Here is a 13,833-nt window from a genome sequence, read left to right as displayed (position 1 = left end):
ATCTCCCTGCTCGCCTGGCAAGCAAGGCCTCACAGCAAGCCAAGACGGCCAGCCGCGACGGCCGACAGAGCACGCGAACCCAGGATCCGTTGAGAGAATGGGAGGAGCCGCGCGGTCCTGCAAGCACAATGGCCATTTTGCACATCAGCGACACTCAAGCCCACCTTCCCAGCGACCCGGTGTGCGGGTCATGTAGGGCCAGCGCTGAGCTGGACGCCTGACACCCAGGGCGCTTCTCCCCAGCGCCTCGCCGCACCCACTCAGCGGGCGCCCTGCCTGCTGCCGAGTCGCATCTCAAGGACGAGCATGCAGAATAAGTGTGTTATAAAATTTATTCGTGTAAGCATTCAGACATCTGTAGGTGGGAAAGAGGATATGCAGATTCCACTACAAGGTGCAACAGAAAATCGTACGGGAAAGGACGGGACACCTGGCGCAGACCGGCGGCGGCACGACTCCGACGACTGTGGGACGAGGGCGCTTCGTCGGGGAACGAAGTCATGATTTAAAGCTTCGTGAGGCGAGATATGTTCCGACTGAAAACACTAAGAGAGTACCATCGACGAAAAAAGAAATCAACTTCTAAGTGTACCAAAAGGGTCCTAGGGCAGACGAGAGGAAAATTCGCGTTTGCTGAGGTACCAGTAGGAGTGTTCCGTGAGAGGGGCACTGATTATTATTAATGACAAACCCTGCAAATACAAAATAAAACCCAAATCACTGGTCACAGAATTCAAAATTTACATGTAGTAAAGGCAAGGCAATAGACTCAAGTTATGGCCTGTCAAATATTTACTCCACTGACATTATCTACAGAAGCACTTGGCCAATGTGTACACAGTGATTCCTTAAGCACGCCGAAAGGGTTTCCGTAAAAATGACGCTATATACAATCTGTACACCGATCCACCAGCACGACCCTCCATCTCCCAGAGGGAGTGATCAACTTAAAGCAGGATACCTGAGGTTTCATGTCTTTAGTTGCCTTATCATAATCCCAAATATACATTTCAGGGTTGGTTTGCGTTTTTAAAGACACTTTCCTTGAATATGTGCATTATGGCTAAAATTAACAACAAGGATAATAAAACAAAATGGCCGCTTGAGGGAGCTGACCCTCCCACCCCATCCGAGAGACTTCATCTGGCTGCGGCCCGGGGAGGACCGTGTGTGTCCTTGGGCGGGCGCCCCTGGCGCCGGGGCCCCTCGACGGCGCGCCTCTTCAGTGGAGTCAGCAAAGGCTCTCGTTGACTTTTAAAAAGGAGGAGGATGTAGAAGAAGAGAGAAAAGTAAAACCCCCAGTGCCGAAGGAATCTCAGTGGGATGAGGGCCCTCCACTCAGAGAGTATCTAGGGGGAGAGAGAGAGAGAGAGAGGCAGTCAGTGAACGCACTTTCCGAAGCCCGCGCAAGATGCAAACAACCCAAGCCCTGGCTGTTGTGAGAAATTCCAAGTCATACAGAAGTGAGTGGAGCAAATATCAGTGGGTCAATAAGTCTAGTGTTTAAAGGAACTCATAGGATACCGAGTCCACCACACCAGGGGGAGAGAAGGCTCTCTAGAAGCCCAACCTCGCCTGCACACAATTTACTTACGTAGCAAATCCTCACATGTACCCCCAACTCTAAAATAAATGCTAAAAGAAAAGAAAATCCGCTTGTAACTACTGCCAACTAGAGCCAAGGTAATTTGAATCTATGCTCCCAGGTTGTGCTTCTCAAGCTTGACCCAAATAAACTCCCTGCTTATATTTTTAAAAATAAAATAACGCATAAAAATTAAGAAACTCATAGCCAGATGCAGTGGCTCATGCCTGTAATCCCAACACCCCGGGAGGCCAAGGTGAGAGGACTGCCTGAGCCCACGGATTTGAGACCAGCCTGGACAACTTGGTGAGACCTCATCTCCACAATAAATAAAAAAATAAGTCAGGCATGATGGCACATGCCTGTAAGTTCCAGCTACTTGAAAGACTGAAGCAGAAGGATCACCTGAGCCCAGCAGGTTGAGGCTGCGGTGGCCGTAAGCGTGCCACTGCACTCCAGCCTGGATGACACAATGAGACTCTGACTCAAAAAAGAAAAAAAAATTAAGAAACTCATGATTCTGACACGAAAACTTCAGAGAATATAACAAAAAGTGAGAATGTGTGTAGCCTCCCTGGAGAGGAGATGTGAGTAAAACAGTTCATGCTGCCCCTTTCCTTATAATCAGTTTTTAAAACTGAAAATCAATAATACTCAATGATACGGAAGATTCCAGGGGTGCACATACATTCCTGGTTGAGTGCAGGAGACCCTTTTTGGCCACAAAAACACTGATGTGGTCCAAGAACCCAACTCCTAGAAGTGCTTCAGAAATACAGTCCAAAGGAGGAGCGACATATTTGCACAAGGCTGTCTCTCAGGGTTTTTGTAATTAGGATAATTTGGAAACAACCTGATGCCCAACCGTATGGGAAAAGTAAATTATGCAAACTGAGATAATAGAGAATACAAATTGTAATTATCTATATTTAAGCAGCATAGAAAATATACACAAGTTATTAAGTATATACATAATTACAGGATGAATAACCCTTAGCAGAAATGCCTGGGCCCCAAAGCATTTCTGATTTGGGATTTGGAGATGCTTGCATTATACTTACCAGTTGAGCAATCCAAGACTGAAAATCTAAAATGCTTCAGTGAGCATATCCTTTGAGCCTCACATTGGCACTCAGAAAGTTTCAGATTTGGCATATTCAACCTGCATATGTGCACTCCACATGTATAGTTTACATGTGCAATTTTGCTATCCTAAATAAATATTACAGAATGTCTTTAAGATCCGATCTGCACTATAACCTGAAGGTATGTGAGAAAATTAAATACATTTATGACCTGCATATAGCAACAGAAGGCAACGCATCAAAAGATGATCATAATATTCAAGTAATTATGGGAACATGAGCAGTTTCTGTCTTCCAAAAATTTTACAACACCATCTCACTTTAGACTACAAAAACGGGTAGGGGTGGGGTCCCCTCATGGCCAAGGTCAAAATGGATTCCAAGTCACAGATCCAGGAGACACGGCTGGGATGAATTTGATGAGACTTATCGCTCACATTCTAAGCTAGAGCTCCTCTTTTAAGGCATTCAAAATACTCAGCCCGCTCCCAGAGAACAAATGGTTACAGAAGATCCTCTTAAAAGCACATGTTGGTCACAGATTCCAAAACTCAATTTTCAAGAAATACAATTGACTAAATCATGAGATGAACTGATGCCACACAAAAGAATCCAAACATTAATTCAAACTAAGACAAAAAGGCTTTGAAAATTCCTCAGACAAGAGTCATTTCTCATTTTTTCCAAGGTCATCTGCTGACAAAGCATGTTTGGGAGCAAAACTGGTAAGAAGCCTGAGCAACAGCCACCATGACTGCATTCTATCAGTGAATGCTCAGGGCTGCAGGTGCACGGAAGGAAGGCATGGCTGCCATACCACGCCTGCAGGGAGAAGATAAGCACCCGTCAGTCGGGTCATCTGAGGACGGGGGAGGAGAGAGGGTGCACTCATCAGAGGCAAGAAAAACAAGAGAGAAGAGTCTTTTGACAAGGAGAACGAACGAACGAATGGAGGTTATGCACTGTCAACCTCTCACTGGAAGTAACATTTTGAACCAAACATGGATGCAGAGCGTTGCAAACCCACACTCCAGTAAATACGGCAAAGACCAGCCAGAACACCTTTTGGGCACCTAAGATGTGTCAAGTCCAAACTGAGATGCACTGTCTGATGTAAAATACACAGCAAATTCCCAAGACTTAGGACAAAAAAGGAATGTAAAGTATCTTCTTCACTGATCAGTGTTTGCACTGATTGCATGTTGAAATCATCTTTTGGACGGAGCAGGCCAAATGTTCCACTGTTAAAACTAATTTTGCTTGTTTCTTTTTACTTCTTAAAAATATGGCTGCGAGAAATGTGAAATTCCACGTGGGGCTCCTGTCACACTTCTACTAGACGGCGATGGTACAGAGCAACATGCGTGAACAACTAAATGAAGGAGAACCGAGAGTAAGGGGTCCAGGGTGGGAAACACACGACCCATGCCCTGGAGCTGCTGGAGAAACCTAGTCAATTAAAACAATCCTAATACTTCAGGCAATTCTGGACAAGGTGCAAAGCATGTGCTCTACACGTGGCACAACAAAAGAGAAAACTAAACCCTGAGTAAGATACCCGTATCACCAGTGTCTGGCTTAGCTCTATTTACTTTATTATAAGGCTCTTTTTAATGAGCAATGTGGGCCCCTAGAATAAGGTACAAAGTGACACGTAGTTTTTGTGAGAAATCAAAGTCTGTGTCTGGGTGAGCCTCTGGGTGACTTGGTTATTCTGTCTTCCTTTATCCTGTCACGTTACGTCACTTTTAGTTTCAGAGGTCGGGGGAGAGGTCACCCAAAAAGATCACTGTTTCCTTCAGGTACCTCAAAACTGAAGGCAGCTAAGTACATCGTTTTTATTTTCTATCCCAAGCCTCGAAGCAAGTTAAAAAGCGGAACTGTCTGTCGCTGAGCAGCCCGAGTTCGGAGGACAAACCCAGAGGGGCAGAACTGCGCTTTCCCCTGGACGTCCCCACTGAGAGGGGCTCTTCACAGGACAGCGGGCGGCCCCTTCGAATGTCACTTCCAAGAGGCAGAGGGGACCCATGTGCTCAAAACTACTTCATGTGCTATCAAGCAGCCATCTCAAAAAAGACCTAGACTGCCCTTGTCGCCACAGGGGCTCGGCCAGCTTTGGAAGGGGTGCCGCCTGGATGCCTGAAGAGGAATGTCAGAGCAGCGGATGCCTGGCCCTCCCCGGAGCGTGGAGGAGAGGCCAGGGGCAAAGCACTCGCTGGCCAGCCACCTCCGCCACGCCCAGATGCCAGACACCTGCACCTGTGCCGAGGGCAGCCGAGGGCCTGCCTTCACACTCACATCCCCAAGACAAGCCGTGAGGGGAGGCAGGGAAGGCCCAGGTGTCGCCCCCCGGGCCGCTCTCCCGGTGCCTAGGCAGCACGAGGCCCCCAGGTGGAAGCCGCAGGCTCCCGAGCACAGCACACACTTGGGAAAGGAAAAAGCACGCCTGCCCATTCTCATCAAGCGTCAAAACTTCCGATGCTTCACTCTAAAGCCTAAGACCAAAGGGCCAGTGACATCTGGCTCGGGACTGTCGTCCTCTAATGACTGGCCTACGTAAGTAAGAGCAGACAGGTCAACATCATCCTGTATTTCTGTGGCAGGAGCTACAGATGGACAAAGTCCTGCGCTCCTTCCCAGTAGTTTCCAGATTCAGACCCTTCACTTAGGCTGGTTTCCATGATTCAGAGCTTAAGTCCTCTCTGATTTGACTCGGCTTCAGCCCTGAGGCCAGGAAGGTGACAGGAACAGACAGACAAGTATGAAGCGCACACCGTCCCCAAGTCCCGGCCTGGGTGCCGGACTCCCCCCCAGCCCGGGCTGAGGAGGCCCCAGCAGTTACCTCTGGAGCCGCTGCACAAGCTGGGCCACCATGGTGTCGGAGATGCCGGGGCACGCCTCCTCCGCCAGGTAGATGGCGCCTCGCAGCTCTTCGATGGACCCCAAGTTCCCTCCACACGCCTGGCTCTTCTCCTTCAGCTGCAGACACAGGACAGGAAGAGCAGCCTGACGCATGTGCACAAGCACCGAGGAGCACTGGTCTCGGGGGCAACGTGCGTGGGGAACACGACACCACCCGGGCCGAGTCCCGGCAGCTGCTGGGTCCCTTGGGACTCCTTTCAATGAAAACCTACTCAAAACAGACACCGGTGACTCGGAAGGTGGGAGGGCGAGGGACGGCAAAGGACCTTGTGGGTGCAAGGGACACCACCCGGGGACGGGCACGCCAAAAGCGCAGACGCCGCCCCTTCACAGCCCCGTCGGGTCACAGACAGGGGAGAGGAAAGCCAAGCAGCCGCCCCGGGAAGGGCCCAGGACAGGGCAGGGGAACAACGCCATGGCCCTTCCAGGCCAGCACAGACTACATGCTCGCAGGGCCCCTTTCCCACACCTCGCTGTGATGTCTGTCCTCTGCTCTTTTCCTGTTTCAACCTTGACCCTGCACCAGACAAGCAGTGGCACAGCCTGTCAGAACATACTCTTGTTCGCGCTGATGCTGTGGTGTGGGCCGCCCACCAGCTCGGCCCTACGTCCATGGGTTGGTTCCAAAGCTCCAGCCCACAGCCTCTGTGATCCCAAGTGCTGTGGAAACACTCGACCTCACGAGAACAAGGGGCAGCCCTGAATTCCGGGAACCCACAACGCCCCCCCTGGGCATCTCCCTCGGTTGAAGGTCAACCCCAAGTCTCTTTCTGTAAAGGCCCCAAATCTTGAGGACAGGAAAGCTGCCCATGTCAAGGCGCAGGATGCAGGCATCTCGAGGAGCAGGTGCACCCCGAGTGGCAGTGGGAAACACCCACGCCCATCTCCTCAGCGTCCTCACTCGTAAACAGCAACGATGGTCCTTTCTCACGAGCTTGTGGGAGTATTATATGAAATAATGCACACTAAACACTTAACTCCAGTCAAGTATTATCAGTAATACCAATCTACAGGAAAGACGCCCAAGAGTTTACCGTTCTGTTAGCTGAGAAGATCCAGGATATTATTGCATTTGGGACTAATCTGGAGTTGGTCCTGAATAATGATTTCCAGTGGCTTCATCGTGGCTCCAACCAACAATAAACGGCCTCCACAAGAGACCCAGGAGAGTAACTGAGCATCTAGAAACCCCAAGGGGCAACCTCCCAAGCCATGAAACAAAGAGCAAAACGGCGTGTCGCGGACATCCTAGGAAGAGCACAGATGCCCAGAGTGACCAGCATGGCTGAAGCCAGGCAGCGGCATGGTGCAGGCCCCGCACACGCCCCATGGTGTCCACCTGACCCGGCGTGTTCCACTCTCTCCAGCTGTGCCGATGCTGCAGGAGGGGCCCTGGGCTCCAGCCACAGCCCTGCTCCCACTTGGCCCTGAATTTGCCAGGCTGGACGCCCTCAGATAAGCCCAGGAGGGCAGCTGCTGGGCAGGGAAGCGGGTGGAGGCTTGGCACAGGGGCTGGAGGAAGGCTGGCAGGACCGTGGCAGGCTGGGCACGGGCACTTTGTGGCAAGGGCAGAGGCAAAGTAGGTGAGAGGAAGGAGTGCGTGTGGCACCTCCCCCGTTGAGTGCCAGGACCCCCGACATGGCGCCATGGAAAGCTGCCCAGAGAGGGTGGGCCCCGTACAAGCAGAAGGTGTGCCTGGTGACGCCCTGTAAACTACCTAAAGGGAGCCTCAGCCAGGAAAAGGTCACAAAAGGGGCGGACTTCCAACTTCTTTTCAGACCTGTCACAACCAGAAGAACAATCTTCACTCTTACAAAACCTACTTGGAATTCTATCAGACCGCAGCGTGCCAAGAGCCACCCACGGAGGCACCTTCCTGAGAAGGAGGGGGGCGAACCCTCGAGTCAGGCACAGGCTGGCCCACCTGGGACTGGACAGGGGACGTCCATGCTGCACGCGAGAGGAGGGACTGCGGTGAAATGGGTGGCATGCAGAAGCAAGCGCCCAACCCTGGGGGCCCTCTGGGGAGCATGCTGCAGACATCCCAGGCCTGCTTTTGCTAGTTGTGTTTTTGTTTTTGTTTTTTGAGTCGAGATCTCTCCCTTCACCCACTCTGGAGAGCAGTGGCACTATCACAGCTTACCCAGCCTCCACCTCCTGGGCTCAGGTGATCCTTCCACCTCAGCCTCCCGGGTAGCCGAGACAAGTACATACCACCACGACTGGCTGTTCTTTTATTTTTTTTTTAAGTGAGAAAGCAGGATGTATTGAGGGGACAGGAAAGTTCCCACGGGGGGGGGGCGCAGGACTTGAGGGGTCGCTCTTTGGTTTCCTTAAGAGATGAGGTCTTGCCATGTTGCCCAGGCTGGTCTCAAGCTCCCATGCTCAGGCGACCCTCCCACCTCAGCCCCCCAAGTGCTGGGACTACAGGCGTGAGCCATCGTGCCCAGCCTGCCAATGCGTTTTAGCGGCCTTGGCTCTTCCTGACGACAGTGCACAGAAGCAGGGCCTCTCCACCCCCTCCACTCCCGAGAACATCAGGCAGGCATCTTACCTCTGCAAACATCGGAGAAATAATTGTAGATAAACACTGAGAGAAAGGCCTCTTTGGGATGTCTTTCATCTTGGGGGAGGAAAAAACAGGTCATTAGACACAGTGCGCATGGGCAACAGCACAGGCAACCTCAGATCTGCACTGTCAAAGCCAGGGCTGATTCGACACATCTCCCTGAGGACACCTGCTACGTGCCTGCAACATCTGAAGAAGACCATCTTGCTGTCTCTCACCAGACTTCAAAGCGCAATTTGCAGTGACACGCAAAACCCACGTAGCTGGGAAACTGCGTCTGCATCCCATGTGGAAGGGACTTCGTGTGGGCGCAGCTTGCGCTGCATGGCACCATCGCGCTGTCCTCGCAGAAGCACATTTCTAATGAAACCCCGGACATGGACAGCAGACTGAGGCTGGCTGTTCCCAGTGGCTGTCGTATGATCGAGGCCTAGTTTTCACGTTTGCAAGCTCCATCTGAACACCTCACACCTGTCCACTGAGCAAAGCAGGACTGGCAGGGCCACCGGGGACAACCATGGTAAACCCTGCTGGAGACAAACTCCAGCACGGAGCTTTAAATGCACACAGGCATCCACCAGCTAATCAAAACTACGGTTGACATAAGTACCAAACGCAAGGCATTTTTTTATAAGGTCCTTAAAACTCAATCACAAAATTCTGACATGTAACCCTAATATGCAAATTAGGCAGTCATGTCAAGAGCTATGAAGTTGGTTCACACGTGAAACCTCCCCTCTCCCCACCCCATCGGGGCCACGTGTCAGGACATCCTGACTCCACAGCAGGGCTCAGGAGAGCAGGACAGAACAACAGGAAAAGGCTGGAGTCCAGATCTGAAGATTCTGGAGTCTGAATCTTTGGATGGAGAATCAGACAGCACTAAGCTTCTTGCTGTGTTAATCCCCTGACTGCACGACAGGCCACCCCAAGCACACAGCAAGCTTCACACAGAAGCAACTCCAAAATGTCACCGGTGACAGGTGCTGGTCATTCTAGTATGTGCAAATGTACCTTATTTCTTTCCAATTCCGACGGTTGAAGAGCTCCATTCTCCAGATTCTTGGGATCTTTTTCCCGGATTGTGAAGATCCAGTCCCCAGAGTCGCTGCCTCCAGATGCTTGGCCATCTGTTTCCCTAGACACAGAAACCCAGGCGAAGTCCATCAGTGCACACACACGGGCTCCGAGGGGCGGAGACTTGCCGGGGAAAGCCCCCCGGGGCCTCTGAACCCACCGTGTCCAACCCAACTCCACACCCACCACGCCTCTTCCAGTCCCCTGCCTCCCACACCTCAGAGAAGAGAAACCCCTGGAATGTGGTTCCGTGGCTGCCGGCCCCTCGTCCTCCTCACAAGGAAACAGACACCTTGTCTCCTGGAGACCCGTTTCCTCATCCCGGCTCCCCGCCCCAGCCCCGTGGAAAGCAGGTTCCCCTCCTGTGGCCATGGCCATTCCTCAGCCATGTTCCCGTGCGTGCACTGCCCCCACCTGCCACCCTCCACTCGCTCCAAAGCCCACCGAGTCCCTCCACACGTCACAAAACAGAAGAGGGCCCGCAGTCCTTTTCCCGCCTGACCCTCAGCAGCAGTGACCCCCGACCCCACTGACCATCCCACATGCCTGAGGCGGCTGGGCTGCGCCCGCCACAGTCCACCTCTTCCCTCTAGCTCACAGGCACGGCCTCACCCTCATGCTGGTTTCCCCGAGAGCCGGTCTCACACTCCATACGTACCCGGAGCGACACCATTCCTTCTCACAGCGCCAGTGACCCTTCATAGAGAGGGGACCCCTAAACCAGCCTCGCCTTCCGGCCACCTCACCCGAACACCACACTGCGCCACCACTTCAAGCTGCACCTCTCCTGGACTCACGCACGGCCCACACCTCCCTCGCTTCCTGTGCTTTGTCATCCCAATGCCATCGCCATGCTGGTCAAGCCTGGAATGTCTCCCTCCTTCACCCCAATCCATGACCAGGTCCTGGCTCTCAAAGCTGCCGTCTCTTTATCTTGTCGTTCCCGTGGCCGCCACCCCAGTCTCCCAACAGCATCACTTCAACAATGTCCAAGGTCAGTGATCTCAACCCTGGCTTTCACACAGAATCACTTAGAGACCCTGACCAACCACTTTGGGTCTCGTCCTCAGACGTTCTCATCCAACCAGCCTGGCATGCAGACCCGGGCCAGGCTGGCTCTAACTTCTGGCCACTGTGAGCCGGAAAACGGACGAACCCTCCAGGTGCAAACTTCCCAGACACAACACTTGCCAGACAGCTCCCTCCCAACCCCCTGATGTGAGAGCTATCAGGCCACCCTCGCCCCTTCCTACCAAAAGGCTCTTTGGCCAAAGGAATTCCCAGATGCTTAATTGAGAGCAGTTTTCAGTAAGCAACCTCCTGGCACAGAGCTTTTACAACAAGTATCTACCAGAACACTGTGTGGAGTCACAAAACACACATTTCTAGCCTTTCAGAAATGTAGCTAAACTGGTCAGCATTTTAAGAACTGGAAGCATAACGAAGGAAAGCAGAGGCAGTCAAGCTCTCTACGCACATCCCATCACAGGGATCTCACTCGAGAGAGCCTCCTGGCGGCATCAAGAGGCTGGAGGACCCCCAACAGGCCCCTCCTGTGTCCAACACAAGAAGCAGCATCAACCTGGGCTACCTGAGAAAAAAACAAACCCACCCCATCAAGAGACAAGCAGCAGATCCTCTCACACCTGCTCACGGCCAGCCCGGGCCGACTTACGCGTCGGAGTCCTCGGAGCTCGAGTCGTCGTGGCTCTGCTCGGCCTTCCACCTCTTGTACCTGTCGATGAGCTCCGTCAAGTAGGAGGTCTTCTTTGCATTGCGTATGATGAACTTGTGCTTCAGCAGTTCCTTAGCAGTGGGTCTCTGGAAGCACACGAAGTATAAGGTCGAGTTCATTCTTTATTCTATTTTATTCCTCCCTGAAGGACAGACTTCTGCCTCAAAATGTCAAGCCACTACACTAATGCATAAAACCAGTTCTACTTCAAAGCTTCTTGCTCTAAGCCTTCTCAAAGGACTAGTCACTCAGTGCCTGTGCCTGGGACCCCAGTTACTGTGACGGGCACTTCGTTTCCAAAGGGTCCTTAACGTTCCGCAGGGAATCGAGACCAAAAGAATCTCACTCAGAAAATACGTTTCCATAGAACGTTTTGCATAGAGCTTCGCAGAGATCATTCAAAAGAACTCATCTTCTAGGTTTAGAAAACATTTTTAATAAATGCTAGTGAGAGAGGAGATATATGTTCTGTGTCACTTTGTCAGCTTTCTATACTGACGTTTGGCCACACTCAAAATATAATAAATGACGTATGTTAATTTGGAACCATCTAAAAGAAACTGGAGAAGGGCCAGGAAATGGCCTTGTCCTGCCCGGGCCCTCTCAGTCTTCAGCTTCCCCAGTTGAGAGAGGCTGGCTGTCCAGGCCTGTCCCCAGGCTGCGACTGAGCTGAGGGCTTCACCCAAGCCCTGGACTCAGCACAGCCACGGTCAAAAGGCGCACTCTGAGCTCGGCCGACCGTGGCCCTTGAGGTTGGCAAACCCAGTTACAGGGAGGAGACCCAGTGTGGCCCTAACTGGAACAGACAGCAGGAACCCAAACAACGGTGAGTTAGACCGGGTCCCCCCTCACTCCAGATTGATTACCAAAGCCTCACTAACGAGAGCCAGACACGTTTCTCAAACTTGTGGAAAACTTCAGGTTTTCCTCCCTCCCTGTCCATGTGGCTGTGAAACCCCAGCTCACTCAGAGGTGCTCATATTCTCAGGCTCCTCATGGGCTGAGGGTAGACACAGGGCTGGAGACGTGTGTGCTGGGAATAAGCTGACGCTAGGAATATGGTTTTCATGGGAAGATGTGCACACACGTGGGCGTATCTCCCTGGGTGCTGGTGCACTGCACCCAGAACAAACATCATGATGTCATGCAATTCTGAGCACCGTCGATATACAGAACACCACCCACACCGCCACCTGATGCCTGCTATAGTAATCAGAGGCTGACTTGGGGGATCTCAAGGTGCAGCCCCTAGAGGTGCACAGGAAAAGCTGCATTTCCCATTTAATTCCTTTCCCCCAAACTGGCACCATATTAGAAAACCAAGGTGCTCTGGTAAAACTACTCTCCCATTTTTAGAGAACAGTTAATTAAAAGGGGAGTTCAGCTTGGGTTTCAGCTAAAAACTCAGAAACAAAACAAGGACATATGGTGCCACAGGCAACGCCAAAATACACAGGCAGCTTTCAGAGAAATGTCCCTGGGATGAGGGACAGCCCTGCAGTCACCACCACTGTACGCCTCTGCCAGAGTCGGTTAAACATGAAAAGGAAAGTAGGCAGGAAGAGGAGGAAGAGCCAGGAGGTGGCTCGCTTATAGTTTATCTTTTGTTTCCTAACACACGCCACCTGGAAACTGAAAACATTGACTTTAAAGTCGTATTTAGCCATTTGTCTGTAGGCTAGCCTTTGCCATTATTAAGAATGGCATAACTGCTTACAACCCGATCCTCTATCAGGATTAAACGTCTACGATTCCACATATAATAAAAAGGAGAACATTTTCCAGACTCTGAGTATGAGATGCTAGAAAATCTAAAAGAAGAGTAGTAGCTTTTTGCTGTTGTTGTTTTGAGAAAGCAGATTTACTGAGAGGACAGAAAAGCTCCTGCAGTGGGAGGGGACCCTAGCGGGTTGCCCAAGTAGTAGATTTTTAATCCTTAAAAGATAAAACAACAAGAAAAATATTGGCAATTCAGAGAACTCAATCTACTCATTTAGCAAAGAAAAATGAACGACATCACGAAGACTGCTGAAACTGGTGCTTAAGCAGGCTGCATCTAAACCAGGTCCCGCCATACACGAAAGATGCCCAGCCCAGCCCAGGCGCAACTCACAAAGCTCGGCTCCTTGTTCAAGCAGGCCTCCACGAACTCCTTGAGGGGTTTACTGTAGTTTCCTTCCAGCGTCGGGGGGTTGTTCTTTGGAATGAGGAATAAGACCTTCATGGGGTGTAGCTCGGAATGAGGCGGCTCCCCTTTTGCCAGCTCTATGGCTGTTATGCCCAGGGACCAGATGTCTGCCTACAAGAAAAGAGCGTCATCAGAAATACCCAACAGGAATACATTAAAACAGACATACTCAGGGGAATATAACTCCATACTTAGAGTTGTAAGAGAAGATTTTTTAACAGATAATAAAATACATAAGCCTTCAGTGTAGTTTCAAAACAGGGAACAACAGGAGGAAATTGAATATGCTTAAGATCTTCGACCTCTACACCAACAACGGCTTGTGTGGTCACCCCTACTGCACCTACTGGTGGGTGTGTTAGGTGTTCACTGTGGTGTCCCTGGAGCCAGCGGGGCAGGTGAGAGGGGTGAGCAGAGAGGTAGCTTGCAAGTCACCCCTGTCACCTGGTGCCCAGAACTCAGCTCAGCTCTGACGCCAACAACAGGCACCATGGTCTCAGAGACTTGCCTCTAAATGCCAGTTCTACAGTCAAAGTTCTGTGACATTATGCAAAATAGCTAACTCCTCTGTGAAATCGGGGGTGCTGCCCTCCTCTGTGAAATCGGGGGTGGGGAGGGGTGTCTTTCACAGTGCCCAAAATTTAAAAAAAGATGTTTACTATGAAAAGGTTC

At 51.4% G+C, this 13,833-nt stretch overlaps 1 protein-coding gene across 1 annotated transcript in view; it reads right to left on the bottom strand.

The window, feature by feature from the left end:
- Positions 1-314: 314 nt before the first annotated feature.
- STK24 (serine/threonine kinase 24) overlaps positions 315-13,833 on the bottom strand; it is a 64,905-nt gene continuing 51,386 nt past the window's right edge. The window contains exons 6-11 of the mRNA XM_008073445.2: positions 13,087-13,272; positions 10,914-11,059; positions 9,176-9,299; positions 8,147-8,215; positions 5,513-5,649; positions 315-1,349 (exon numbers count right to left, since the gene is read on the bottom strand). Of these exons, the coding sequence (XP_008071636.2) occupies positions 1,316-1,349; positions 5,513-5,649; positions 8,147-8,215; positions 9,176-9,299; positions 10,914-11,059; positions 13,087-13,272 (696 nt within the window). The 3' untranslated portion in view covers positions 315-1,315. The remainder of the gene's footprint in view (positions 1,350-5,512; positions 5,650-8,146; positions 8,216-9,175; positions 9,300-10,913; positions 11,060-13,086; positions 13,273-13,833) is intronic.

The sequence above is a fragment of the Carlito syrichta genome, unplaced genomic scaffold (genome assembly GCF_000164805.1).
Source record: "Carlito syrichta isolate Samal-C Ts95f unplaced genomic scaffold, Tarsius_syrichta-2.0.1 Scaffold315847, whole genome shotgun sequence".
In the NCBI taxonomy this organism is placed as follows: Eukaryota; Metazoa; Chordata; class Mammalia; order Primates; family Tarsiidae; genus Carlito; species Carlito syrichta.
The sequence above is the reverse complement of the archived record's forward strand: the minus strand, read 5'-3'. Positions and strand labels throughout refer to the sequence as shown.